The sequence below is a fragment of the Oncorhynchus kisutch genome, linkage group LG10 (assembly GCF_002021735.2).
Source record: "Oncorhynchus kisutch isolate 150728-3 linkage group LG10, Okis_V2, whole genome shotgun sequence".
In the NCBI taxonomy this organism is placed as follows: Eukaryota; Metazoa; Chordata; class Actinopteri; order Salmoniformes; family Salmonidae; genus Oncorhynchus; species Oncorhynchus kisutch.
The window spans coordinates 10,401,563-10,428,598 of record NC_034183.2 but is presented as its reverse complement, the minus strand read 5'-3'; the positions used below and the strand labels follow the sequence as shown (position 1 = coordinate 10,428,598).

The window sequence follows — 27,036 nt, the reverse complement described above, 5'->3', positions numbered from 1 at the left end:
GTCAGGGCGTGACAAGACAATGTAAAAACACACAGTAATGCGGCATTGGAGAGAGACCACGTAAAAACACACAGTAATGCGGCTTTGGAGAAAAAACATGTAAAAACACACAGTCATGAGGCTTTGGAGAGAGACCCTCAGCTTGTTTCTTTCTTGCATGCCACAATAATCCCTAATTGCCCTCTGGAGCCTTGTCAGTCACCAGTTTGGGAGATGATGACTTGACTTTCCAGTCAGAGATTGATTTGACTAAATAAGAGGGCTTGATTGTAAGGCCAAGTCAGGCCGACGGTGGTCTACCAAAAACCATGTCAAGCATTTGGGCCTGGGAGCATTCTTTCCTAAGGCGTCATATCAGAGGACCAGCGGTCTGCTGTCTAGAGGGCTCTGTTCTCTCCCTCAGAGGACCAGCGGTCTGCTGTCTAGAGGGCTTTGTTCTCTCCCTCAGAGGACCAGCGGTCTGCTGTCTAGAGGGCTCTGTTCTCTCCCTCAGAGGACCAGTGGTCTGCTCTCTAGAGGGCTCTGTTCTCTCCCTCAGAGGACCAGTGGTCTCACATTAACCCCCGGAAAATTAGATCAGGCTGGGTCGGGTTACACACACACACACACACACACACACACACACACACACACACACACACACACACACACACACACACAGTCAAAAGTATTGGTGCTGGTAGAATAATAGTGAAGACATCAAAATTATGAATTAATATGGAATCATGTTGTAACCAAAAAAAGTGTTAAACAAATCAAAATATGTTTTAGATACTTAAAAGTAGCCACCCTTTGCCTTGATGACAGCTTTGCACACTCTTGGCATTATCTCAACCAGCTTCATGAGGTAGTCACCTGGAATGCATTTCAACTAACAGGTGTGTCTTGTTAAAAGTTAGTTTGTGGAATTTCATTCCTTCTTAATGCGTTTGAGCCAATCAGCCCTATTTGGTAAAAGACCAAGTCCATTTATGACAAGAATAGCTCAAATAAGCCAAGAGAAACGACAGTCCATCATTACTTTAAGACATGAAGGTCAGTCAATCCGGACAATGACCCGAAACACACCTCCAAGGCTATTTAAGGGCTATTTGACGAAGGATAGTGATGGAGTGCTGCATCAGATGACCTGGCCTCCACAATCACCCAACCTCTACCCAATTGAGATGATTTGGGATGAGTTGCACCGCAGAGTGAAGTAAAAGCAGCCAACAAGTGCTCAGTGTATGTGGGAACTCCTTCAAGACTGTTGGAAAAGTAGTCCTCATGAAACTAGTTGAGAGAATGCCAAGATTGTGTAATGCTGTCATCAAGGCAAAGGATGGCTACTTCGAAGAATATAAAGTATATTTTGATTTTGTTTAACACTTTTTTTGGTTACTACGTGATTCCATACGTGTTATTTCATAGTTTTGATGTCTTCACTATTATTCTACAATGTAGATGATCGTAAAAAATAAAGAAAAAGCCTTGAGTGAGCAGGTTTGTCCAAACTTTTGACTGGTATTGTACATACACATACAAACATTAATACACGCACACGCTTGTACACACACACACACACACACCCCCTCAACACACAGGGGTGGCAGGGTAGCCTAGCGGTTAGAGCGTTGGGCTAGTAACTGAAAGTTTGCAAGTTTGACTCCCCGAGCTGACAAGATACAAATCTGTCGTACTGCCCATTGAAAATAAGAATGTGTTCTTAACTGACTTGCCTAGTAAAATAAGGCACATAAACACAATGACTGAGGTCAGCTGCTCTGTTAAATGTCATGGTAACAAGCGTGGACAGATATGCTTAGAATGATTGAACCTCTGCTTCAAAGTGAGCATAATCTCCAAGTGTTTCCCAACCAGCTCAACTGCTTAGACACCAAGAGCCAACTATTCCCCCTTTTTTCCAAATCAAACCGGCTCCTAAATATCCCAATAGCTTTACCACAAGCATGCTAAAACGAACACACTGTCATGTTAATGCTTTACTGTCTGTAATAAAAAATAGCAATAACTTTTTTCCCTTGACTTTATAAATAGTGGATGACAGAATTGCCATACCTCCTGAAAGATGTCCGGCAAGCCAAGAGAAATATCCAAATGCATTCTAAGATCCTCGTCCATCAACAATAGTGGGCTAAATACATAAACATGACGAGTGAGAGAAGCCTCGGTTGAGACACACAGCTAAAAGAGGCCCCGGATGGTTCTAAGCGCCAGTCGCAGGGACACTAAGAAAGTCTGTCTGCCTCCCAAATGGCACCCTATTCCGCATATAGTGCACTACTTTTGACAAGGGCCCATAGAGTTCTGGTATAAAAAAGTGCACTATCTTAGCAATAGTGACATTTTGGACACACTCTTAGGCTGCAACTGGATCCTGAGTCTCTTTCAACAAATGGAGATCGCTACTATACCCGACACCCAAACAACAGAGGCTTAGCAAGAGCTTCTTATTAATAATGAAAGGGGCAGAGACCACACAACACATGGCTATAGCCCTTATTGTTATACTGTCCTTACTGGAGGCAAGTTAACACATGGTCAGGTAGTGGGTCACTATTGTCAACTTGGAACATTCTGGTATTAAGGCCTATGTTCATGAAGACATCACCTGACGAATGGGGAGATAAGATGAAATGTGGCCAGGTAACAATACCTTTTGACCTTAAAATACCTGGTCAAATCTAAAGAAAAAACGAAGAAAATGTGAATTTATCAAACCTATGAAAAAAGTGTTTTGTTAGGAGCTCTCCTCAAACCATTTTTTGCAGTAATAGCTACTGTAAATTGGATAGTGCAGTTATATTAACAAGAATTTAAGTTTTTAACCGATATAAGACACTTTTATGTACCGACATCTGTTGTTCCTCTAAAATCTGCGATCGTGACACAAGGAGCTAACGGGACGGCTATCCCTAAGAAGTTGTAATGTCCCGTTGGTAGAACAGGGCTCCCGAGTGGCGCACCAGTCTAAGGCACTGCATCTCAGTGCAAGATGTGTCATTACAGTCCCTGGTTCGGTTCCAGGCTCTATCACATCCGGCTGTGGTTGGGAGTCCCATAGGGCGGTGCACAATTGGCCCAACATCGTCCGGGGTAGGCCGTCATTGTAAATAAGAATTTGTTCTTTAAACTAAGTTGCCTAGTTAAATAAAAATAACATATCCTTGATCGGAGCTCATCTATTTTGTAATCCAATGATTGCACGTTGGCTAATAGGACTGATGGTAGAGAGGGTTTACTCACTCGCCTACGAATTCTCCGAAAGCAGCCCGACATCTTTTCTTCACGCAAATGACTGCGATTTGGGCCCGTTCCCAAGAAGACAGTATATCCATTTGCGTCGGACTCATTAAAGAAAAAATTCTTCTTTGTCCAGTTCGAGGTGAGTAATCGCTGTTCTGATGTCCAGATGTTATTTTCGGTCATAAGTGATGGTAGCAGCAACAGTATGTACAAAATAAGTTACAATCAACGTGAAAAAACAAACAAAATAGCACAGTCAGTTAGGAGCATGTAAAACAGCAGCCATCCCCTCTGGTGCCATTCTGTAGGTCTAGTTATGTTGTGCTAGCTAGCGAACATGCTAAAGTTTGGCACGTTAAACATTTGGCTCAGGGCTGGCATTATAGGATTATGGAGAGTGAATTAAATAGTTTCTTCATCTTGCTAGGTACAGTGGAGCAAAAAAAAGTATTTAGTCAGCCACCAATTGTGCAAATAAATTCATTAAAAAACCTACACTGTGATTTTCTGGATTTTTTTTCTCATTTTGTCTGTCATAGTTGAAGTGTACCTATGATGAAAATTACAGGCCTCTCTCATCTTTTTAAGTGGGAGAACTTGCACAATGGGTGGCTGACTAAATACATTTTTGCCTCACTGTAGTTATCTAGCTGTGGCCATCCGGCTCGTATCAACAAGGGCTTTCTACAAAATTGCAACATTAGCACAGCTAAGCTAGTTCACTGACATTGGAATCTAGACCATAAACTAAGGAACACAGAAGAACTCAGATATAAAGTGTTTCTTCTCGAAGTTGCCAGGATGTTACGTGTCCTAATTATATCAGTACACTCCTAACAACCTAATGATTACAAAACTTCCATTCCATCACAGATAGAAATATATTGCCAAACAACGGTACTGCAACCTTCTGGTTAGGAGTATTTGAACAAGGCTGAGTGGCTGGCGACTTCAAGGTCTTTGCTGTGTGAACTCAAAAGAGATTGACTGTCGAGTATGCTGGGTTACAAACAACCACATTTTTGTAAATATTGGACTGAACACATGTTGGGTTATTTAACCCGGCCATTTGGGTCACAAACAAACCATTGTTTTCTTTAAGTTGACCTATGATCCACCGGGTCAGATCAGAAGACTGGAGGTTTGGCTAAGTATGGGCATGGCTTTCAGATACTTATTTTTGGCCACTTGTGAGAGTAAATGTCATTCATCTTAATTTGTCCAGTTGTATTGTCAACACATGTTAATATGCCAATTTTGTAGCTTTAAAAAGGCAAAAGTGTGAGTTACTTTAGTGCCTATGTACAGTTGAAGTCAGAAGTTTACATACACTTAGGATGGAGTCATTAAAACTTGTTTTTCAACCACAAATTTCTTGTTAACAAACTATAGTTTTGGAAAGTCTACTTTGTGCATGACACAAGTTTTTAAAAGTTTTTTTTACTTCACCTTTATTTAACCAGGTAGGCTAGTTGAGAACATGTTCTCATTTGCAACTGCGACCTGGCCAAGAAAAAGCAAAGCAGTTTGACGCATACAACAACACAGAGTTACACATGGAATAAACAAACATAAAATCAATAATACAGTAGGAAAATCTATATACAGCATGTGCAAATGAGGTAGGATAAGAGAGGTAAGGCAATAAATAGGCCATGGTGGCAAAGTAATTACAATATAGCAATTAAACACTGGAATGGTAGGATGTGCAGAAGATGAATGTGCAGGTTGTGATACTGGGGTGCAAAGGAGCAAGATAAATAAATACAGTATTGGGATGAGGTAGATTGGATGGGCTATTTACAGATGAGCTATGTACAGGTGATCTGTGAGCTACTCTGACAGCTGGTGCTTAAAGCTAGTGAGGGAGGTAAGAGTCTCCAGCTTCAGAGATTTTTGCAGTCATTTTTCCAACAATTGTTTACAGACAGATTATTTCACTTATAATTCACTGTATCACAATTCCAGTGGGTCAGACGTTTACATACACTAAGTTGACTCTGACTTTAAACAGCTTGGAAAATTCCAGAAAATTATGCCATGGCTTTAGAAGCTTCTGATAGGCTAATTGACATCATTTGAGTAATTTGGAGGTGCACCTGTGGATTCATTTCAAGGCCTACCTTCAAACTCAGTGCCTCTTTGCTTGACATCATGGGAAAATCTAAATAAATGAGCCAGACCTCCACAAGTCTGGTTCATCCTTGGTTGCAATTTCCAAACACCTGAAGGTACCACATTCATCTGTACAAACAACTGTACACAAGTATAAACACCATGGGACCACGCAGCCGTCATACCGCTCAGGAAGGAGACGCGTTCTGTCTCCTAGAGATGAATGTACTTTGGTGCGAAAAGTGCAAGTCAATCTCAGAACAACAGCAAAGGACCTTGTGAAGATAATGGAGGAAACAGGTACAAAGGATTTTATAGCCACAGTAAAACGAGTCCTGTATCGACCTAACATGAATGGCCTCTCAGCATGGAAGAAGCCACTGCTCCATAAAAAAAGCCTGACTACGGTTTGCAACTGCACATGGGGACAAAGATTGTACTTTTTGGAGATATTTCCTCTGGTCTGATGAAACAAAAATAGAACTGTTTGGCCATAATGACCATTGTTATGTTTGGAGGAAAAAGGGGGATGCTTGCAAGCAGAAGAACACCATCCCAACTGTGAAGCACGGGGTGGCAGCATCATGTTGTAGGGGTGCTTTGCTGCAGGAGGGACTGGTTTACTTCACAAAATAGATGGCTTCATGAGGATGGAAAATGATGTGGATATATTAAGTCAGCATCTCAAGACATCAGTCAGGAAGTTAAAGCTTGGTCGCAAATGGGTCTTCCAAATGGACAATGACCCCAAGCATACTCACAAAGTTGTGGCAAAATGGCTTAAGGACAACAAAGTCAAGGTATTGGAGTGACCATCACAAAGCCATGACCTCAATCCTATAGAAAATTTGTGGGCAGAACTGAAAAAGCATGTGCGAGCAAGGAGGCCTGCAAACCTGACTCTGTTACACCAGCTCTGTCAGGAGGAATGGGCCAAACTTCACCCAACTTATTGTGGGAAGCTTGTGGAAGGCTACCCAAAATGTTTAACCCAAGTTAAACAATTTAACGTCAATGCTACCAAATACTAATTTAGTAGATGTAAACTTCTGACCCACTGGGAATGTGATGAAAAAATAAAAGCTGAAACAAATCATTCTCTCTACTATTATTCTGACATTTCACATTTTTAAAATAAAGTGTTGATCCTAACTGACCTAAGACAGGGACTTTTTACTTGGATTAAATGTTAGAAATTGTGAAAACTGAGTTGAAGTGTATTTGGCTAAGGTGTATGTAAACTTCCAACTTCAACTGTATATCCCAATGTTGGGATAATTACCACTTTTTTATCATATTTAATTAATAATGTTTTACATTTTATATTAAAATATGTAATGTGCAATAATATTGAAAGAAAATTGAAATTTGCACTGTGCAAATGGATATAAATTATATTTACTCTCGCGATTGGCCAAAAATAAGTACCTGAAAGCCATGACCCCAATAGGCCACACCTTTGGATTACCCAATCATGGGTTAATTTAACCATCAGTTGTTGTTTTTATTTTCCTTCGTGCTGGGTTAACCCAACTTGTGGGTCTTTTTAATGTAATCCATAGGTTATTTTCAGGAGACGTGAGCTATTGGGAGTTTCGCTTTCAGATAAGTATTTTTGGCCACCTGTGAGTAAATGTCATTCCGGTTAATCATGCAATGTTTCTACATTGAAAATTACAATTTTCCTTTAATGTTATGCCACATTATGTGTTTTACTTTTCTAAGCCACGTTTCAATACAAAATGACCAGTGCTCAACCCTAGTTGGTGCTGACAATACAATAGAACAGATCAACCAGAATAACATTTACTCTAAATGGGTGGCTAAAAAGAATCAGCTGAAAGCAACGGCCCTACTAAGCCATGCCTCCAGTCTTCTGATCCGGTGGATAATAGCTCAATAACCCAACTAATTGACCCAACTATCTGGGTAAAAAATAACCCAACTAATTGACCCAACTATCTGGGTAAAAAATAACCTAACCTGTGTTCTGTCCACTATTTACCCAGCACTTTTTTTGTGCGCAACGGGCAGGTCTGTCTCCCTGTCTGGAGGTTCTGGCTGCTATAAAATTTGGATAGAGCGCAATCCGTACCGCTGCTTCTCTCATGTTAGTGGGCAAGTGTGCATGGTTGTAATCCATACCCAACCCTCCAGTAAATTATGACGAACTCACTTACAAAACTCTGTTTTGGACGAGACAGACTTTATGACCAAAATTATCCTATTTTTTTGTCACTTTTGAGACTATAATTAATGTTTCTAACCCACGTAGGCTGTTTAAACCAGAGAAATTGATTTCTAAGGGGCAGTTGACCTTAAAAACATCTGGCACTAATAATACACCACAGCTTACTATTGCTGGAAAGGTTTTATGAGATTGATGTGTTCCGATCCTTTGGCAAGAAGCAGCTATCAGACCAAAAGGTCCTTTGAAGTAAATTCTCAGCCATCGCCGACAACATCATTTTGGTCAGAGAAGAACAGGCAAAGCGAGATGGGTAACTGGGCCCAAAATCTGTCTTGTCCAGCAGGTGGCGTTTTTTTTCTTCTTATTTTTCGCTAACCAAGCAAGTGTTGGTATGGAGGTCAATGAGAGTGTCGAATTTAGTTGATAGAATGGAAGTTTTGTAATCATTAGGTTGTTAGGAATGTACTGATATAATTAGGACACGTAACATCCTGGCAACTTCGAGAAGAAACACTTTATATCTGAGTTCTTTCAGTTCGTCAGTAGTTACCACAGCCACAAAGTCATGAACCCAACCTATTTCATGCCTAAACCTGACTTTAAATTAAAATTTAAAAAAACACATTTTTGTTTTCATGAAATCTTACAAAACAGCTTTGTGGCTGTGGTAACTAGTGGAAACCGTGGCTAGAATGGTCCCACCTGACCTTGCCTCCTTCTTTCTGCCTTCCATTTTTGAAGACATTTCTTTTAATTTTTAGAGCGGCCACTTGAGTATCTGATCAAAATAATGGATAATCTGTGTTCTGGTTCAATCTTCTACCGTCAATCTCTTCCCAATGACTTCACTGGAGTTTCCGTGACACAGGCTCCCCAGTTAAATGGAATACCTTAGCATTGGCTTTGCCCCTGTTTGCTGCCTCTCTTCTTTGCTTTCATCTGAGAATGACAGACCTCAAAAACACAGGAGTCAAATGCAAATGCAATTTACAACCTGCTGTCTAGCCTTCTCCCTCCACTGACTCCTACCATGACGTAAATAATGGCCTTCATATCCCATTAATATGCCCTGAGCGGATACTGCCCTGTGTTCCTCAGTGGGTGTGGAACTAATCCTACATGAAAGGGCCACACAGAAAGTGAGGGCCTGAAAGTGAAAGGAGGAGAGGGCGGGGGATTCTTTGCAACTGAAATCTACAGCTGGTTGACATTAGAAGAATGTGTGTGTGTGTGTGTGTGTGTGTGTGTGTGGGTGGAGAGGGGGGCCATGCCCAGACCTGGGTCACTACGCTAAGTCTCAAAAAAACAAACATCACTTCAGAGCCCAAATAGTATTCTGGAGGTGTTTTTGTTAGTGTTGTTCCACCACAGAGTCAAAAGCCTACGGTAAAACAGACACATTCTCAGGAGGTTAGGCTACCATCGCTAAAGGATAGACCAGCTTGTTAAGGAAGTGGTGAGAGGCCACAAAAACCAGAGAGAGTGCGGAGGGCTGTGCCCTTTTCCGTTTTATAGTTCACTACTTTTGAATAAAGCCCCATGAGCCCTGGTCTAAAGTAGTACAATACTGTATATGGGGGGCCCTGGTCTAAAGTAGTACACTATATGGGAGGGGGGTCTAAAGTAGTTCACTAGACCAGAGCCCCCCATATAGGGTACTACTTTAAACAAGAGACCCCCATATAAAGTAGTACACTATATTGGTGGGCTGGTCTAAAGTAGTACACTATATGGGGGGGGACGGTCTAAAGTAGTACACTATATGGGGGGGGGTCTAAAGTAGTACGCTATATGGGGGGGCTGGTCTAATGTAGTACACTATATGGGGGGGCGGTCTAAAGTAGTACGCTATATGGGGGGGGGCTGGTCTAAAGTAGTACGCTATATGGGGGGGGGCTGGTCTAAAGTAGTACACTATATGGGGGGGCTGGTCTAAAGTAGTACACTATATGGGGGGGGGGCTGGTCTCAAGTTGTACGCTATATGGGGGGGGGGGGGTGGTCTAAAGTAGTACACTATATGGGGGGGCTGGTCTAAAGTAGTACACTATATGGGGGGGCTGGTCTAAGTAGTACAATATATGGGGGGGCTGGTCTAAAGTAGTACATTATATGGGGGGCGGGGCTGGTCTAAAGTAGTACGCTATATGGGGGGGCTGGTCTAAAGTAGTACACTATATGGGGGGGATGGTCTAAAGTAGTACACTATATGGGGGGGGCTGGTCTAAAGTAGTACGTTATATGGGGGGAGGGGGGGGGGCTGGTCTAAAGTAGTACACTATATGGGGGGGGCTGGTCTAAAGTAGTACGCTATATGGGGGGGCTGGTCTAAAGTTGTACGCTATATGGGGGGGGGGGCGGTCTAAAGTAGTACACTATATGGGGGGGCTGGTCTAAAGTAGTATGCTATATGGGGGGGGGTCTGGTCTAAAGTAGTACACTATATGGGGGGGCTGGTCTAAAGTAGTACGCTATATGGGGGGGGGGCTTGTCGAAAGTAGTACACTATATGGGGGGGCTGGTCTAAAGTAGTACGTTATATGGGGGGGGATGGTCTAAAGTAGTACGCTATATGGAGGGGGGGCTTGTCGAAAGTAGTACACTATATGGGGGGGCTGGTCTAAAGTAGTACGTTATATGGGGGGGGATGGTCTAAAGTAGTACACTATATGGGGACGGGCCTGGTCTAAAGTAGTACATTATATGCGGGGGGCTGGTCTAAAGTAGTACACTATATGGGGGGAGCTGGTCTAAAGTAGTACGTTATATGGGGGGCTGGTCTAAAGTAGTACACTATATGGGGGGGGCTGGTCTAAAGTAGTACGTTATATGGGTGGGGGGCTGGTCTAAAGTAGTACGTTATATGGGGGGCTGGTCTAAAGTAGTACACTATATGGGGGGGGGCTGGTCTAAAGTAGTACACTATATGGGGGGGCTGGTCTAAAGTAGTACGCTATATGGGGGGGATGGTCTACAGTAGTACGCTATATGGGGGGGGGCTGGTCTAAAGTAGTACGCTATACGAGGGGGGGGGGCTGGTCTAAAGTAGTACGCTATATGGGGGCAGGGTCCTGGTCTAAAGTAGTACACTATATGGGGGCAGGGTCCTGGTCTAAAGTAGTACACTATATGGGGGCAGGGTCCTGGTCTAAAGTAGTACACTATATTGGGGCAGGGTCCTGGTCTAAAGTAGTACACTATATGGGGGCAGGAGCCTGGTCTAAAGTAGTACACTATATGGGGGCAGGGTCCTGGTCTAAAGTAGTACACTATGTGGGGGCAGGGTCCTGGTCTAAAGTAGTACACTATATGGGGGCAGGAGCCTGGTCTAAAGTAGTACACTATATGGGGGCAGGAGCCTGGTCTAAAGTAGAACACTGTGTGCGAGGAGACATAAAAGACTGTATAAACACCAGCATATCATCTCCAAGTGATTTTATTTTTGGAAATCTGTTCCAAAGTATCACCACACATAATAGAGAGACAGGTAAGTGCCATAATAAAAGAAACACGAAAATAGGGTCGTAATAGGGTGTTGGGGCACCACGAGCCAGAACAGCTTCAATGCACCTTGGCATAGATTCTAGAACTGTATCGGAGAGATTCAACACCATTTTGTGTTTTGTTGATGGTGGAAAACATTGTCTCAGGTGCGGTCCAGAATCTCCCATAAGTGTTCAATTGGGTTGAGCTCTGGTGATTGAGAAGCCACGGAATATGGTTTACATTATTTTCACGCTCATCAAACCATTCAGTGACCACTCATGCCCTGTCATCCTATGGGAGCATAGCCATTGTAGCCAAAATAATGGCCTACATAGCATTTTTATACATGACCCTAAGCATGATGGGATGTTAATTTCTTAATTAACTCAGGAACCACACCTGTGTGGAAGCACCTGCTTTCAATATACTTTGTATCCCTCATTTACACAAGTGGTTCCATTATTTTGGCAGTTAGCTGTATATGTGATCATATACAAATGTATGCTTGAAAGGTTTTATGTTCTGGGCCCCTGACCAACTGCTCATGAAAAAATGGTCCCCGCGGATGAATCTAGTTGATGATCCTGAGAACTTGTTCTCAACTTGCCTACCTGGTTAAATAAAGGTAAAATAAATAAATAAAAATCCCTGATATAGGGTGCAATTTGTGATGCAGTTAAGAGTTCCCTCACAAGGTTCCCTGAGGAACCCAACCACTGCATCAACACTGACTGTAAGGAGGAGGAGATAGATATTATCCTCATTTGTACTGTGTACACAATGGATTTCTATGTTCACCCCCTAACACAACTTCCTTACTCAATCTCCCAGTAGTTTAACACTAAAGACCTGCCAGCCCGTACACCTCTTCCAGCTTTCCAATTAGAACTTAGGGAGAGAGAAGGGAGTATAGAGAGAGAGAGGCAGTGGAGGTAGACCGTGAAAGAGGGAAGCAAATGAGGTAGAGACAGAAGGTTAAGGCTCATCTCATGTCATGCTAACCCACTTGTTTATTATTAGTGACAGAGACAGACATTATTGAGGGCGGTACATTAAACTCACCAGGTTAAAAGGTCAACAGCTGGAAGTCGGCACAGATTATCCATTATATTGATCAGATACTACTGATTGATCAAGTGACTGCTGTAACAATTCAAAATAAATGTCTTAAAAAATGGAAGAAAGTGGGAGGAGGTAAGATCAGGTGTGACCATTCTAGGCAATGAGAGGGCAGATGAATGTGTGAACAACAGGCACAACTCCCATATAAAGTTTTTTTTGTCAAAATTGCTGTGATTCCACGTGTCCTATTTATATCACTACAGTTATAACACACTGAGCATTACAAAACCTATATTTGATCAAATAAGCCATTACATTTTTTGTTAACCAAATTCAAAGCTCTCTCGTTGACCACCTTAAAAAAAACGTCCTCTCTGGGGGTCGGCCCGGCATCAGCTACTGATGGTGTTTGGTGTCAAGCTAATTTTAGAAATGCCTGGAATATTTCTAAAATTGTCATGGAATGGGCCTGGCCATCATCTCTGCTTTCAATTGCCCCACAGAGAAGCTTGATGAACGTGAACAGAAAACAATGTTTTGTTTTTGTGCCTGGAGTTTCACGTAGGGGCGACCCTGGCAAAGTATTGTCATGACTAAAGTTACTAAAAACAGCATGACTGTGCCAACCACTTCAGTTTTAGCTGACTTCTGAAGCATTTGTAATTCATCAGGGATTGCACAAATTTACTTTTTGGCAGTGGACATTTCCATAAAAACAACTTGAGAAAATACTTGCCTTGAAGTTTCATAGTGTATTCTGCCTTTGGGCTTGGGTTGAGGGAGAAATCTGTGAGACCTCATTTATAGTCTATAAAAGCTATAGGGGTGCTAGCTTCATCAAGCAGACAACGTATTCACAAAGCGTCTCAAAGTAGGAGTGCTGATCTAGGACCAGGTCCCTTCCTGCCCATGTAATCTTGTTTATTATGATCTAAAAGGCAAAACTGATACTACATCCAGCACTGTTACTCAGACACTTTGTGAATGCAGGCCGTGGACTTCCATTGAGAAAAACACAGTATAACCTTGGTTTGGAAATGTGAGGAGGAGAGCAGGCCGACATCGTGTGAGCGATGGATTAAACCAAGGGACTCCAGAGGGTAGGGGACGAAACACGAACTGACCTCGCCTTGACACACGCTTTGGCCACACAGATGCAGACAGGAGAGGATAAACAGACAATAACAATGGAGTAAGCCACTGGTGGAACAACACATGGCAAAATGCTAACTGTAGGCCAATATGTTATCATTCAAATTCATGGTGATGGGTTAAGAAAACAACAGTAGTTAATCATAACAGGTTAACTCTAAGCCTAGTGTTGGACCAAAAAAAAACATTTTAATGGAGAATATGTGTCTTGGGAAGCCAGCCTTAAATGGTTCAGTATATTTAGTTATATTCTACAAGGATATTTTTTATATGTTATGTCTCTGTGCAGGTCCATTCTCCATGTATTTCCTGGAGGAACCTCTGCTCGATTAGCTACATCAAGCACAGTGCTTCCAGCCAAGCTAGACATTACAATCAAACACATATACTGTATGCATCAGCTGAAGCATAACGGGTTCCAACTACAGGACATTCAGAGCCCTTGTCAGACCCCGAGACTTTTTACACATTTTGTTAAGTTACAGCTTTATTCTAAAATTGATTAAATAGTTGTATATATATATATAAGGTCCCACATTTATACTTATGTAAATGTGATATTTCAGTTTTTTAAATTTAATTTGCACACAAAAAATCAAAATCTAATTGCTTTGTCATTTTGGGGTATTGTGTGTAGATTGATGAGAGGAAAATGTATTTAATCCATTTTAGAATAAGGCTGTAACATAACATGGAAAAATTCAAGGAGTCTGAATACTTTTCAATTGCATGGTATAGCAGTGGTCAATGGACTGAGCCACACGCACCATGCTATCTATACCCATGATCAGACAGCGGTCACGACAACACATTACCCCATCATGGCCCTCTTATGATGATGGGTGGTGACTATGGGTGGAGGGTTGTGAAGGAGAGAGGAGGTTTTTAAAGTGGAATCCACCAATTACCATGCTTGTAGAGAGAAGCTAATTAAACAGTATGGGAGTACAGTCAGGGGCCAGAGCACAGGAGTTTGGTGACGCCTTAATTGGGGAGGATGGGCACATGGTAATGGCTGGAGCGGAATATGTGGAAATATCAACAACATCAAACATGTGGTTTCCATGTGTTTGAGCCATTCCATTCGCTCTGTTCCAGCCATTATTATGAGCTGTCCTCCCCTCAGCAGCCGCCACTGGGCCAGAGCTAGGGGCCACACCTACATGTGTGTTTCATGTTAGTTAGTCAGGCAGGCCACTCCCCTCCCAGCTGTTCAACAGGCCAGAGAAGAATGAGAGTGAGGAGCTCTGCTAATGTGGCCTCAGGCAAGCAGCCAGTCATATACACATAACATACGACCATGAACATGTGCATGCACAAGAGCACGCACACAGACACAGAGCCACACACACAGACACACACAGAGACCAATCAATCATTGTTGCTTTTTAAACATGTATTGAACCTTTATTTAACTAGGCAAGTCAGTTGAGAACAAATTCTTATTTACTATGACGGCCTACCCCGGCCAATAATCAACTATAATCATTGTCATCTTACACAGCACCCACCCACACCCAACACTCAGATTTACAGACTCCAACGAGCCGTGGCCTTAGGGGTTTGCAGCCCATGCCTAACTCTAAATAAAACCCCACACAATACATATTTTCAGTGGAACACAAAGAGGAAATCGGTTCCACTGAGTGGTCTGGTCTGGCACATATTGGTCAATGACAAAAAATGTGGGGTTAAAAACATCCCAATTTGGGTAAATATTGAACATAAGTTGGGCTATTTTGATCAAGCCAGTTGGGTCACTCAGTTGGGTTGTTGGGTTATTGATGCTGGGTTATTGAGCTATGAGCCACTGGATCAGATCAAAAGACTGGAGGCGTGGCTTAGTAAGGGAGTGGCTTTAAGATAGTGCTTTTTGGCCACCCGTGAGAGTAAATGTCATTAAGGTTCATATGTTTTGTTGTATTGTAATTTTTAAGTTGAGCACTGAAACATTTGTGAGGCGTACCCAAGTATGTCCCAATGTTGGGAAAGTTACCACTTTGTTATAATACTTAAATAATGTTTAATTAATTTTGTGTTAGATCATGTATTGTGCAAAAATATTTAAGGAAAGTGAACTTAACATGATGAACAGGAATTCAATTTACACGTGGCCAAAAATAACTACCTGAAAGCCACACCCCCACTATAAGCCACACCCCCTGTCTTCAAAGAAAACAACCCAACTAAGTGACGCAACTGGTTGGGTCAAAATAACTCAACATGTGTTCTGTCCACTATTTACCCAACGCTGGGGTGTTTTTAATCCACAATTTTTTAGAGTGCAGAGGCTCTGTATCAACCGACACAGTAACAGCAGTAACAGTGAGAAACAGTCTCAAAGATGCCATGAGCTCCACTTTCTACTGATGAGCTTAGTGGTGTGTGTATGAGGCGAATGATTCTAAGACTTAGTCAGATGCCACAGGCAGTAATAGACAACTCTCAATTTTATCCCATCATTAAGTTACATTGAAGTTAGTCTCTTAAAGAAGTACAGAAAACCTCACAAGACCCCCATTCCATCTTATGTGATCTCCCAGTCAGCAAATAGGAGGGAGTGTTTTCCAGACTTACCCCAGCCTCAGGTCAGCATCTTAAATGTTAAGTGTCCCCTGGAGTTTTCATTGTCGAGGCACAAGCCTCTGTCCCTGCCCTGCAACCTCCTCTCTCCTCGCAGCCCACAGAGGAACTGGGAGCTCAACTGCCTCAGTCTTTGGTCAGGATTCGTGACCCTAAGATTTTTCTTGGGGAGAAAAAAGCCCACATCCCTCTGTCAGTCAAGCGGCTGAGCATAGTTTTAGCTGGGCAGCCATCCAAACAGACATGAAAACTATTTTATTTCGGTGTGCCATATGAGCCGCAACGCTCTATTTTGGAGAGACTCTGTGGTCCAGCATGTAATTGCCGAGTTCAACAGTTATGGCGAAAATCTAATTGTCAAATTGGTGGAGAAACTGCCAAGGGAAAAAGGTAAAGGACTTTTAAAGTCCCACAAAAAAGGCTGACTACATAAATAAATGAGGAACTAGGATCCAGATGTGGGAAAAGAAGGAGGGGGAGAAGAAAAGAGCTAGACGGCAGAACTTGCTATCGCAGCAGAATGAAATCACATTTCTGCCTCGGCAAAATGGTGTTTACCTTCCTCTGAGAAGTCACAGGAGAAAAAGGGGTTTTGGGAAGGTAAGAGGAGGTCGGCTGTGAGTGTGTTGTTTCTGGACTTTTACCATGAGCCTTTCAGTGTGTCTGGTTGCATGTCTGCTTGGAAATGACTACCTGCTAGAAAAATTGGGAGCTTTAAAAAAGAAGGGGGGAATCAAAATATAAACGGGAGTTCTGGTGGTTCGTGTTACGAGTGAACCGATGGAGGCTTTGGTCAGTCTGCATTGCCTCTAATGTTAATGCTAGGACCAGTGTTTTTCCCGCTCTGGTCACAAGGTCCAGAAAAAAACTTCTAGCCATGGTTATTATATGTTTGAGTGAATGATTGGTCTTTTATATTTGGAAGGTATGCACGAGCGCATGCATACAAACATACATACAAACACACATACACAAACACAAGGTATCTATTTTATGGCATGCATGAGAGTAGGATTAATAAGTATTGAGTTTCAGATGACAGCAAACATGCTAATTTCCTCTTAAATTTGACCTTATTTCCTGACATAACCAACAGGAAAGTGTTTGTAGTCACTATATGTGGCAGAGAGAGTCACATTGCAAGGTGTGAAGATAATCCTCACTTATACTGGCTGTTTAACTGACTGATGTCATCGTTTTTTAAACAAGAGTTGGGTTGTGGTGGTGTTTCTGGGAACTGGAGAGAGGGTAAATCCTTCTATCTGGAAATTGGAAATTGCTGCTAGATCTTACGAACCATCTAATTTCCAATTGAAATGACCCAAGGAAATGCAGATGTTCACTATTAGGTCTCTTTTTTTCTCATTGGCGAAGAGGATCGATTACCGAGAAAGATGCACAACTCTTCCCCAATCCTGCCCTCAACTTCAGTTATCAAAATATGGAATATTTTTGTCATTTCTATGCTGATTCCAGCACGTCCCGACGACCCCGGAGCTGCTTCCAGCCCAGACAGAGAGACTGAGAAAGAACAAGGACAGCGGAAAGGTTGTAAAATAAAAATAAAAAGACAGATGAGGCCTCTATACTGCCGGAGGGGAAGGGAGTACAGATCCACAGTTCTGTCTAGTCTCTGTCCTGATAAAAAGCATAGAGGAACTTAAAAACACAAAGGCACATATTGATAATAAAGCCTCTCAGAGTTGGAGTTCTGATCTAGGATCAGTTTAGCCTTTTAGATTTTTATGAATGGACTGGGGGTGGACCTGATCCTAGATCAGCACTCCTACTATGTAGATGCATTATGAATACGGGCCCAAGGGCACATATTGTTTGTAGCGTCGATCGCACACAATCAGTGACATTAGACTTCTAAAACATATGTAGTCTTCACTGCCAAAGCACCTTTGCCTGGAACCTAAGTGATTTCAGAAAGTATTCATACCCGTTGACTTATTCCACATTTTGTTATTACAGCCTGAATTCAAAATGGATTAAATTGAAACCAATTCTCACCCATCTACATACAATACCCCACAATGACAAAGGGGAAAGTGTTTAGAAGGTGTTTAGAAATGTTAGCAAATTAATTGAAAATGAAATACAGAAATATCTCATTTACATAAGTATTCACACCCCTGAGTCAATACTTTTTAATGAAGGAGGTGATCGTGGACTTCAGGAAACAGCAGAGAGAGCACGCCCCTATCTAAATCGATGGGACCGCAGTGGAGAAGGTGAAAAGCTTCAAATTCCTTAGCATACATATCACCAGCGATCTGAAATGATCCAACCACACAGACAATGTGGTGAAGAAGGCTCAACAGCGTCTGTTCAACCTCAGGAGGGTGAAGAAATTCGGCTTGGCACCTAAAACCCTCACAAACCTTTACAAATGCCCAATTGAGAGCATCCTGTCGGGCTGTATCACCACCTGGTATGGCAACTGCTCCGCCCACAACCGCAAGGCTCTCCAGAGGGAGGTGCGGTCTGCACAATGCATGGGGGCAAACTACCTGCCCTCCAGGACACCTACAGCACCCGATGTCACAGAAAGGCCAAAAAGATAATGAAGGACAACAACCACCCGAGCCACTGCCTGTTCACCCCGGTACTAGGTCAGTACAGTTGTATCAAAGCTAGACTGAAAAACAGCTTATATCTCAAGGCTATCAGAATGTTAAACAGCCATCACTAAAACAGAGAGGCTGCTGACTACAGACTTGAAATCATTGGCCACTTTAATAAATGGATCACTAGCCACTTTAATAATGCCACTTTAATAATGTTTACATATCTTGCATTACTCACCTCAGGTGTATACGGCATTTTATACCATCTATTGCATCTTGCCTATGCCACTCTGTCATTGCTCATCCATATATTTATATGTATATATTCTTATTCCATTCCTTTACTTAGATTTGTTTGTATAAGGTAGTTGTGGAATTGTTAGATTACATGTTAGATATTGCTGCACTGTCGGAACTAGAAGCACAAGCAGTTCGCTACACTCCCAATAACATATGCTTACCATGTGTATGTGACCAATCAAATTTGATTTGATTTCCCTACACCCGCAATAATATCTGCTAAATATGTGTATGTGACCAATAACATTTGATTTGACCACTGCGCCACCCGGGAGGCCCTATTCAAACTCATATTAATGTGTTTGTTTTCTTCAACATAGTTATTAACATACAGGTAACCACTTGAGTAAATGAGGGATACAAAGTATATTGAAAGTAGGTGCTTTCACACAAGTGTGGTTACTGAGTTAATTAAGCAATTAACGTTCAATATACTTTGTCATGTACAAAAATCCTGGGCAGGCCATTATTTTGGCTACCATGGCTATGCCCCCATATGATGTAAATGCCCCCATCCACAAGGCAAGTGTGGTCACTAAATGGTTTGATGAGCTTGAAAACTATACGCTGTGGTAGTCAACAGAGTTCACCTCGATTAAACACTTATGGGAGATTCTGGAGCGGTGCCATAAACAAAACACCAAATGATGTATTGTCTCATGGAAGAATGACATTTCATCCCTCCATTAGAGTTCCTGACACTTGTATAATCTATGCCAAGGTGCATTGAAGCTGTTCTGGCTCATAGTGGCCCAACGCCCTATTAAGACACTTTATGTTGGTGTTTCCTTTATTTTGGTAGGCCAGTGACTGGGACAAAGTATGCCTGAATTCTCTCCTACTAAGAGAATTCATGTTGAGCTGGAATAGGCTAGTTTGGGGACAATAGGACAATATTTGTTTCCATTTTTGTGATTTACTATGAAAGGTTTGTCTTTTGTATGGAAATGGATGTCAAAATCTGACCTTTTTGTATCACCGAACCAGATGAATAAGTTGTGTGTGTTTAGAACAGTGTGAAAGGTGTGAAAGGTGTGGAGTGCACTAAACTCCAAGGCATTTTTTACTCAAATGCTTCTAGTAAGTTCAACTCAAAGTCAACTCAAAGTCAATATTACTTCAAATATTTATGTGGTACTGACTCAAAACTAAACGAGAAGTCACATCACCTCAAGTCATAATAACAAATGAACCTTTTATCGAGCATACTCCACTGCAGGTTGATTTTTTTGAGGATTGCTTTTAATATCTGTGTTTTTGCATGTATATTAAGTCTCTGATTAATCTTATGCTACAAAAATATGAATAACATACATTTTTCAAACTAATCCAATCATTTAGTTAAATTATTTTGCGCCCATTACTGAAATGGTTTAAGTAGTCTCCTCACACTGTTCCTAAGCCTGATACTCATTATCTATGCAGGTTGATGGTAAATAAAAATTCCAGCCATTGGCTAGCTTAACTTTGGTTGGATTTCAATTGGAATTGCACAGCACTTCACAAGTCAGCATAATTTGACTTGCAAGTAGGGTTGCAAATTTCTGGTTGGTTTTCCAGATAGCCTGGATGGAAGGTTCCAGGAATTCCTCCAACCAGGAATGTTAAGAAATCTGGGAATTTTGTGACCCTACTTGTAGGTCTGATGTGGTCTGCAAACCATGTGTTTCAGGTTGCTTTATATTGGTAAAGGTACGCTTCAAAATAATGCCTTATGAGACAGGCATTGTCATTAAGACTATAATTAGACCACATGACAAATTAATTCAACAACTATGTCTCAGTCACTAACAAATACGGTAATGGATGGTAACTCTACAATTCACTCAAAGGCAAGCAAGGTATACTGGGAAATTATATTGGACGCGTGGCTTAGTGAGGGCATTTTTTTTTTTTAAGTCAAGCTCATGCAATTCAAATCTGGACCCCTACAGGGTCACAGTGACTCCACTGGTTTGAGTATTGACTACAAAATCACTTTTAGTAACAGTACCCGGATTTCTTCAAACGTTTTGAGTAATGACAGCACATTGGGGTTTACAGTGAAGTTAGAACAGATTTCTTCTGCTGCAGAATTCCCAACATGTTTCAGTGTTAGACCAAAGGGTTCCAGAGTTAGAGAAATCTGCATGGTCTGGAACTGAAGCCACTCATCCCATGTAAAGGTAATATAATATCAACACAACAGTTCTCTCTTCACCTAAACATTTCATGAAACTTTTGAAGAACAACACAAGTACCCCAAACCCAAATGTATCTAAAATACATTTTAATCTTGCTGAAATTCACAATTGTTACAATATTAATCTCTTGAATATTTTTCCTCTTCATTCTCTTCTTCGTAATCTTCTTATAATCTTGAAACATACTGGACAATCATGTCATGTAAAGTTTTTTTTACATCAAGGCACAAGACAGCAGTTGTGAGGGAGCCAAGGGAAAGCTGATCTTTAATGTCTATCCCTGCGGGTCACAGTTGCCATGGGGACAGGGGGTATATGAGTGACAGGGCAAATGGGTCACATGGTACAAATGTGCTCTAAGACAATAGATAATAAATCATAAATAAGCACTGATGCTTTCTCCATTCATTTCAAATGAATTTAATGTATAAAAAAAAGGAATCGGATTCAGCTGTCAATGTACATAACATAGGAACATAGGTTGTTGTCATTTTTTCATTTTTCCCCCCTCTGGTTTGCAAAAAGCAAAATGAAAGGTTCATAACATTATGGGAATGAGAGGAGTCCTACAATCTGAAGGGGTTTCTTTGTGTAGACTGTGGGAGAGTGGATAATAAAGCCAGTGTTTTTTTCTGTTTGTTTTGTTGTTTTCTCCCAGATATGTTCTGATGTCATCGCGTTAAGGAGGGTCAACATCTGAAAGGGAAGAGAGAGAACATACAAGTCAACAACTTTAGTGCCCAGCATCTTCTGTCAGCCACAAAACTTAAGTCCTCTGAGCAAACAAGAAGACCAAGCAATTATTTTTCATCAACACAGGAAATCAATCTATATGTAAAATCTTAATTTAAAAAACATATATATATATATATTTTCTAATGCTCCCTCTCATTGAAGCCACAAAGTTCAAGGCCGACCACAGTATTGCAGGCATTGTTTGCAGAAAACAGGGTCCCCCATTCTAGTGAAGGGGAAAATGTCAATCTTTGTAGTCAATTCTTGAGTAAATAAATACACATTTTGTAGACAATCATGGAACTAATAATTGCTTCTATTATACCAGATGTATGTCCTTGGACATACAGAAGAAGCTATAAGGATAATGTTCTATAGTAGTTAATGGCAGCCTGCAGTACCCCGGTCGGCCTTGAGATACTCAATGAGAGGGGGCAACACTGAACTAGCCTGCAACATCACTTCCTGGAGTAGCTCAAACTGCGCATGTTATCTCTGCATAAATCAACCACACGAGACACTATCCTAACTGGCTTTCTTGTCTTCAAATGTCTATTGAGTCTTCACATGTGATCGATGGTTTTGTTCATTCATATATACAGTCATTGGTCAGGCATTTCACTAAAAGCTAGAGAATAGAAATAAAGCCAAAAGAACATAGATGGAAAGGACAGCGAGGAGGAGGAATATTCACCCTGAAGGTTGTTGGAATGTTCACATCTGTGTGTTTCTCCTCCGCCGGCCAAAAGCCTTAGAGCCTACGTTAGTGGGGACAAAGTTACTGTTGCCCATGCCCCCCGACCGGCTCAGAAAATCTGCTAGGCGGTGAGTCACGCAGGTGGCTGTGTTACAGGCTCGCTTCTGTGTTGTAATGCTGCTTCAGGAATGGAGACAGGGTTAATGGTGGGTCCTGCTCCGCACCTCGTACACATACAATACACGTGTTCACACTCATGACAGACACTCACAAACATACACATATTCAAGCACACACAGATGGCCTACACAAGTGCACTATTACACACACGCATACACACATAAAAGTAGACAGAGGATTAATATAGTCTCTGGAAATGTTCGCTCATTAGAATGGTTCAGTTGGTCATAATTCTTACCTTGAGACTTGGTGAGGGTTTTAGAGACAGTTCAAGGATATTGGAACTGCTATTATAACTATGATTTATTCTATACTGCAATTCAAAAAATATTGAATGCAGTTGTTGGAAGAGTCAAAGTTCGATAAAATAAATAAGTACTAACATTACATTTCTTAAGAATAAAATAAATAAGTACTAACATCACATTTCTTAAGAATAAAATAAATAAATTACTAACATTACATTTCTTAAGAATAAAAGGTAAAAGTCTTCCTGGTATAAAAATAGGTTTATTGAAGAAGAAACATGTTACCGCATAAAGAAACCATTTATTATGGTTGAATATTACGTATGTTATCTCTCATGAATTTGGAGATGAGGAATTTGTAACGCAATCAAATTATATGAATATACACTCATTAAAAAAAACTCTATACATTTCGAGTCATTCTTTTGAATAATTGTAATTTTTAGATAAGTTCTCATTTCGATTGTCTAAACAGATACAACGTCCATCTCTGCCGAAAGGGGGAAGGAATTATCAAAAGAAGAAGGAAAAAAAATCACGGGGGCGTTGCGATGGGAAATCCGTTCTAATGTCAAGCAGGCAAAATCCACATGCACGGAGATTTAAAACCAGGAAGACATTCAAATTAAAAGTGAAAAAGAGTGGGAACAGGAGGAAGGGTTAGATGCTATCAAGTGTCTCCCCGTAGCTTGCATAGCGTTCGCTCTCGGGCGCGCTGCGTTTCTTGCCAGGCGTGCCCGCGCCCACGTCTGTGCGGGGGAACGTTTGTAATTTGTGCAGGTCCTGGGAAAGTTTGCCCAGCATGCAGGTGCTGAGGTTGGAGCAGCGCTTGGTTAGGGGTCTTTCAATGCTGTCAGAGGGGAGAGACAAACATGCAGAAAACAGGCTCATAGTGGCGGGACCCATGCAGGTTTCTCTCTCCAACACACACACACACACACACACACACACACACACACACACACACACACACACACACACACACACACACACACACACACACACACACACACACACACACACACACACACACACACACACAGACACACTTTCTCTCTCTCATGTTAGTACTGTGTCATCCCCCTTTAATTCATGCATGTCTCATACACAATGCATTGTCAGACGTGCTGTCATAGGCAAGAAATTAACATATCCAAAATATCATGCTTCAACCCCCATGCTCCAACTTCATTGTATCTTCACACCCACCCTCATATCACCCCAAACAGAACAGAACGGGTAGCTTCCTGTTGTCATGCAACTCTTTCCATCTCCACTAATTGAGACCATGCACTTATCCATCCAGTTGGGCATAATATAATATCTGCAGCAGGCAAACACACTGTTAACATTCATCCATTCAAATAACTGAATGTCAAACTTATCCATGTGGGAGGGTTACGACAGAGAATCAGTTGGGAGGGATTAGGATCTGGACCTCTGTCCTTGAGATGGAGTTAGTAACCATTCCTCTAGGCACATACCTCCAAATGGATTAAATCAAACGGCAGGTGGCTAGAAGACGTCTCTCCACACAGGTAATATAAAAGTAGCTCTGACCATCAATTCTGAGCATCACGTTTAATTCCTCATCAGTCCATTAATTGGTAGCTAAGAGGCAAACTCAGGCTGTTAGAAATGCAGGAAGAAAAAGCAGTTGTCTGTACCTATTGCCTTCAGTCACTTCCTGCTCCAGCTCTTCAGTTGTCATCTGCACAAACTCCTTGACTATGGCATTGAGTAACCTCCGTGCCTCGTAGTCCGTGAGCGTGACTTGGTCTGTCATGGACTCTATGCCTGTTCTAGAGGAGGAAGAAAGGGGATGGGTGATGCACAGGGATCAGCATAAAAACTCAACTGGAGTTTTCACCTGGGGGAGAAAAAGATCCTCAGAGCATCACTGAGTCTAAAGATATACTGTGGGACTGGAATGGACCCCAGCCAACATGGAAAATAGTCATCTGCTAAGAGTAGTCCATCTAAAAGGGCTGACGTGTGACCTAGTTCAGATTTATAACGGGGAGTGGCTTGGATGTTTTTACGGGTCTCATTCATCTCTCCTAAATTAAATCACTCTTGTTGTGTGGTGTTTTTTCTCTCCTAAATGTAATTACAGTCCCCTTTACACTTTAAGGGATAGTGTAAAATGACACATTTGTTTCCTTACCCTTTAAGCAGGTATGACAGCAATCCATGCTTTCTTTTAGTTTCCCTGGTACGGTTTCCACATGCTAACATTTTAGCATTTGTGACACAAATCCCACTCAAGTCATGGTACTGATATTAGCATTTTTCATGTATCATGATCAGATCATCTAAAAGTATTTCAAATTGATTGTGAAGCTCAACAATGTTAGCATGTGGAAACAGTGCCAGGGAAACGTAACCTAAGCATGGATTGCTGTCCCTTTAACTGGAGTGCACTTCTGGGATATTGGATAAGGCACATATTCATGTATTTCTTACAGTTTCTAAATCAACAATTTACAGACCAAAACATGTGTACTATGTAACTTTTATCACAGAAAAAGTATTTCCCCCAAAAATGTAACTCGTAATTTTAATTCTTAAATAATACAGTTATATATGGCAGCACGTCCTATCCATCTTTTCATGTCAGATTACTGTGTGTGTGCTCGTGTCTCGTCTCGTGTCATGTATGAGTGTAATTTTTTACATTTCTGTATGTCCGTCGGGCTCACCTGGTGGGGGCTGCTTGTGAGCTGTACATCTGGCAAATGACCAAGGCATAGGCAACAAGGAAAGCAGAGATCTTCAACATAACCATGGTCCCCTACAGCAAATAGACAGTCCCAGCAATTACATGAACATTTACATGTGACAATGAGAGAAGCAGGTCGCTAACACAAAAACATTCAGCATACTTTTTTACCAGAATGAGATTAAGCGTTGTACGGCTAATGTAACACAATAAAACTGTTGGTTAAAGGATTCCTTCGTTAAGTTTGAAATTAGCTGCTAGAAGATGTATTGACAGCAGACTCAGCTTTACCGCACTAGCTCAGTTCAGTAGCACTGATCTCTCAAGCTGCATATCCATCCATCCTTCTGTCTCCCCATGACACCTTCCATCCAAACAGCTTCTACTCTTCTCCATGGAGCAAACTATTCCTCCAGTCTCACAATATTGGGTACAGCAGAGGACAGGACAGGAGAGGAGAGGTAGTTCTCTGAGGAGGAGCCCTTGGCGTGTCCAGGAATGACGGGGGTCCAAGCCTGTCGGTTGGTGCTAACTGAGGGGACGTAGCGTTAGCTAGCCGCTGTGAGGAGGGGATAGTGGTTCCAGCCAGCGTGCCAACTCCCAGGGTAGGACCAGTACATTAGTGTAATGAGCTGCCACCACTTTCTCACACACAAGCACTCCATGTCTCTCTCTCTCTCCATTCTACTTACTGTTTCTTTATCTCTATCTCTTACTCTTTGGTCTCTCACTCACCCTTGCTCACTTTTTCTCTCTCATCTTTCTTTCCATCTTTTCTGTTCTGCCTCCACCACAGAGCTGAAGGAGAGTTGTGACCCCTACGGCCACACTTCAATCCCAATCCCATTACCGTCACCATCACATCACACTGCGCCAAAATGCAGGTCCATACTCTCCATATCCAACCGAGTTACAGAGTCCTCAGACACAACCCATTAAGTCAACCTACCATCCAAATACACAGTCTCCACCATGTGGATCTGGTTCAAGTTCTCCACTTACCTTTTGTGTTAATAACCGGGCCCCAAAAAATATATAGCTTTGTAGGAAACGCCTAAGTTGACTTCTCTCACTTTGAAGACCAACTCTTGGATCTGTAGCACGCAGTACCAATGCACAAGCCTATATATCCACTGCTTGCATTTGTGCATTGACTGTGTAGGTGTTTAATTATCTCCCGTCGGCCAATCCCGTCACTAAGATGCTCCTGCGAGCCAATCGGATGACACCCCTTACTTTTGGCACACTAATAAGGGATATGGCTTTGCAATGACGTCATTCTTTAGTCACTAAGTGCTCCATTCACAAAATCCACCAGTCATTTGGACAATTTGATATCCAAATTTCCATTGAGGTCATTAATTAACCAGGAGCAAATCTAATGAATGGCCACAGCAACCATCCCTCGCAATAAATATTTTAAAGGCTTCCAAAAATGTTACACGCATGCTATTTTTCAAATGTCAAATTGATAAGCCACAGCAAAGTACTAGTAGGCAGGGCCATCTGCTGGGAATGAAGGTATACTGCAGTCCCATCCACTCCTAGGTTGGTGCTACTCAAC

General features: G+C 41.7%; 2 protein-coding genes across 3 annotated transcripts in view; both read right to left on the bottom strand.

Moving 5' to 3' along the window:
- The window catches only part of LOC109897749 (protein inscuteable homolog), an 83,742-nt gene extending 67,787 nt beyond the window's left edge, over positions 1–15,955 (bottom strand). The window contains exon 1 of the mRNA XM_031833049.1: positions 15,829–15,955. The gene's annotated coding sequence lies outside the window, so the exon portion shown is untranslated. The remainder of the gene's footprint in view (positions 1–15,828) is intronic.
- Positions 15,956–20,954: 4,999 nt separating this feature from the next.
- Positions 20,955–26,591, bottom strand: LOC109897746 (calcitonin-1-like). 2 transcript variants are annotated; one of them, XM_020492290.2, is made up of 5 exons: positions 26,475–26,577; positions 25,453–25,544; positions 24,418–24,552; positions 22,320–22,499; positions 20,955–21,586 (listed from the first exon to the last, which is right to left on the bottom strand). In XM_020492290.2, the coding sequence occupies exons 2-4, from the start codon at positions 25,536–25,538 to the stop codon at positions 22,340–22,342; spliced, it is 381 nt and encodes a 126-aa protein (XP_020347879.1). In that variant the 5' UTR covers positions 25,539–25,544; positions 26,475–26,577; the 3' UTR covers positions 20,955–21,586; positions 22,320–22,339. The 2 variants fall into 2 exon arrangements, with proteins under 2 accessions (XP_020347879.1, XP_020347880.1); XM_020492291.2 differs by lacking the exons at positions 20,955–21,586; positions 22,320–22,499 and adding an exon at positions 22,984–23,600 and having other exon boundaries at positions 26,475–26,591.
- Positions 26,592–27,036: the final 445 nt, after the last annotated feature.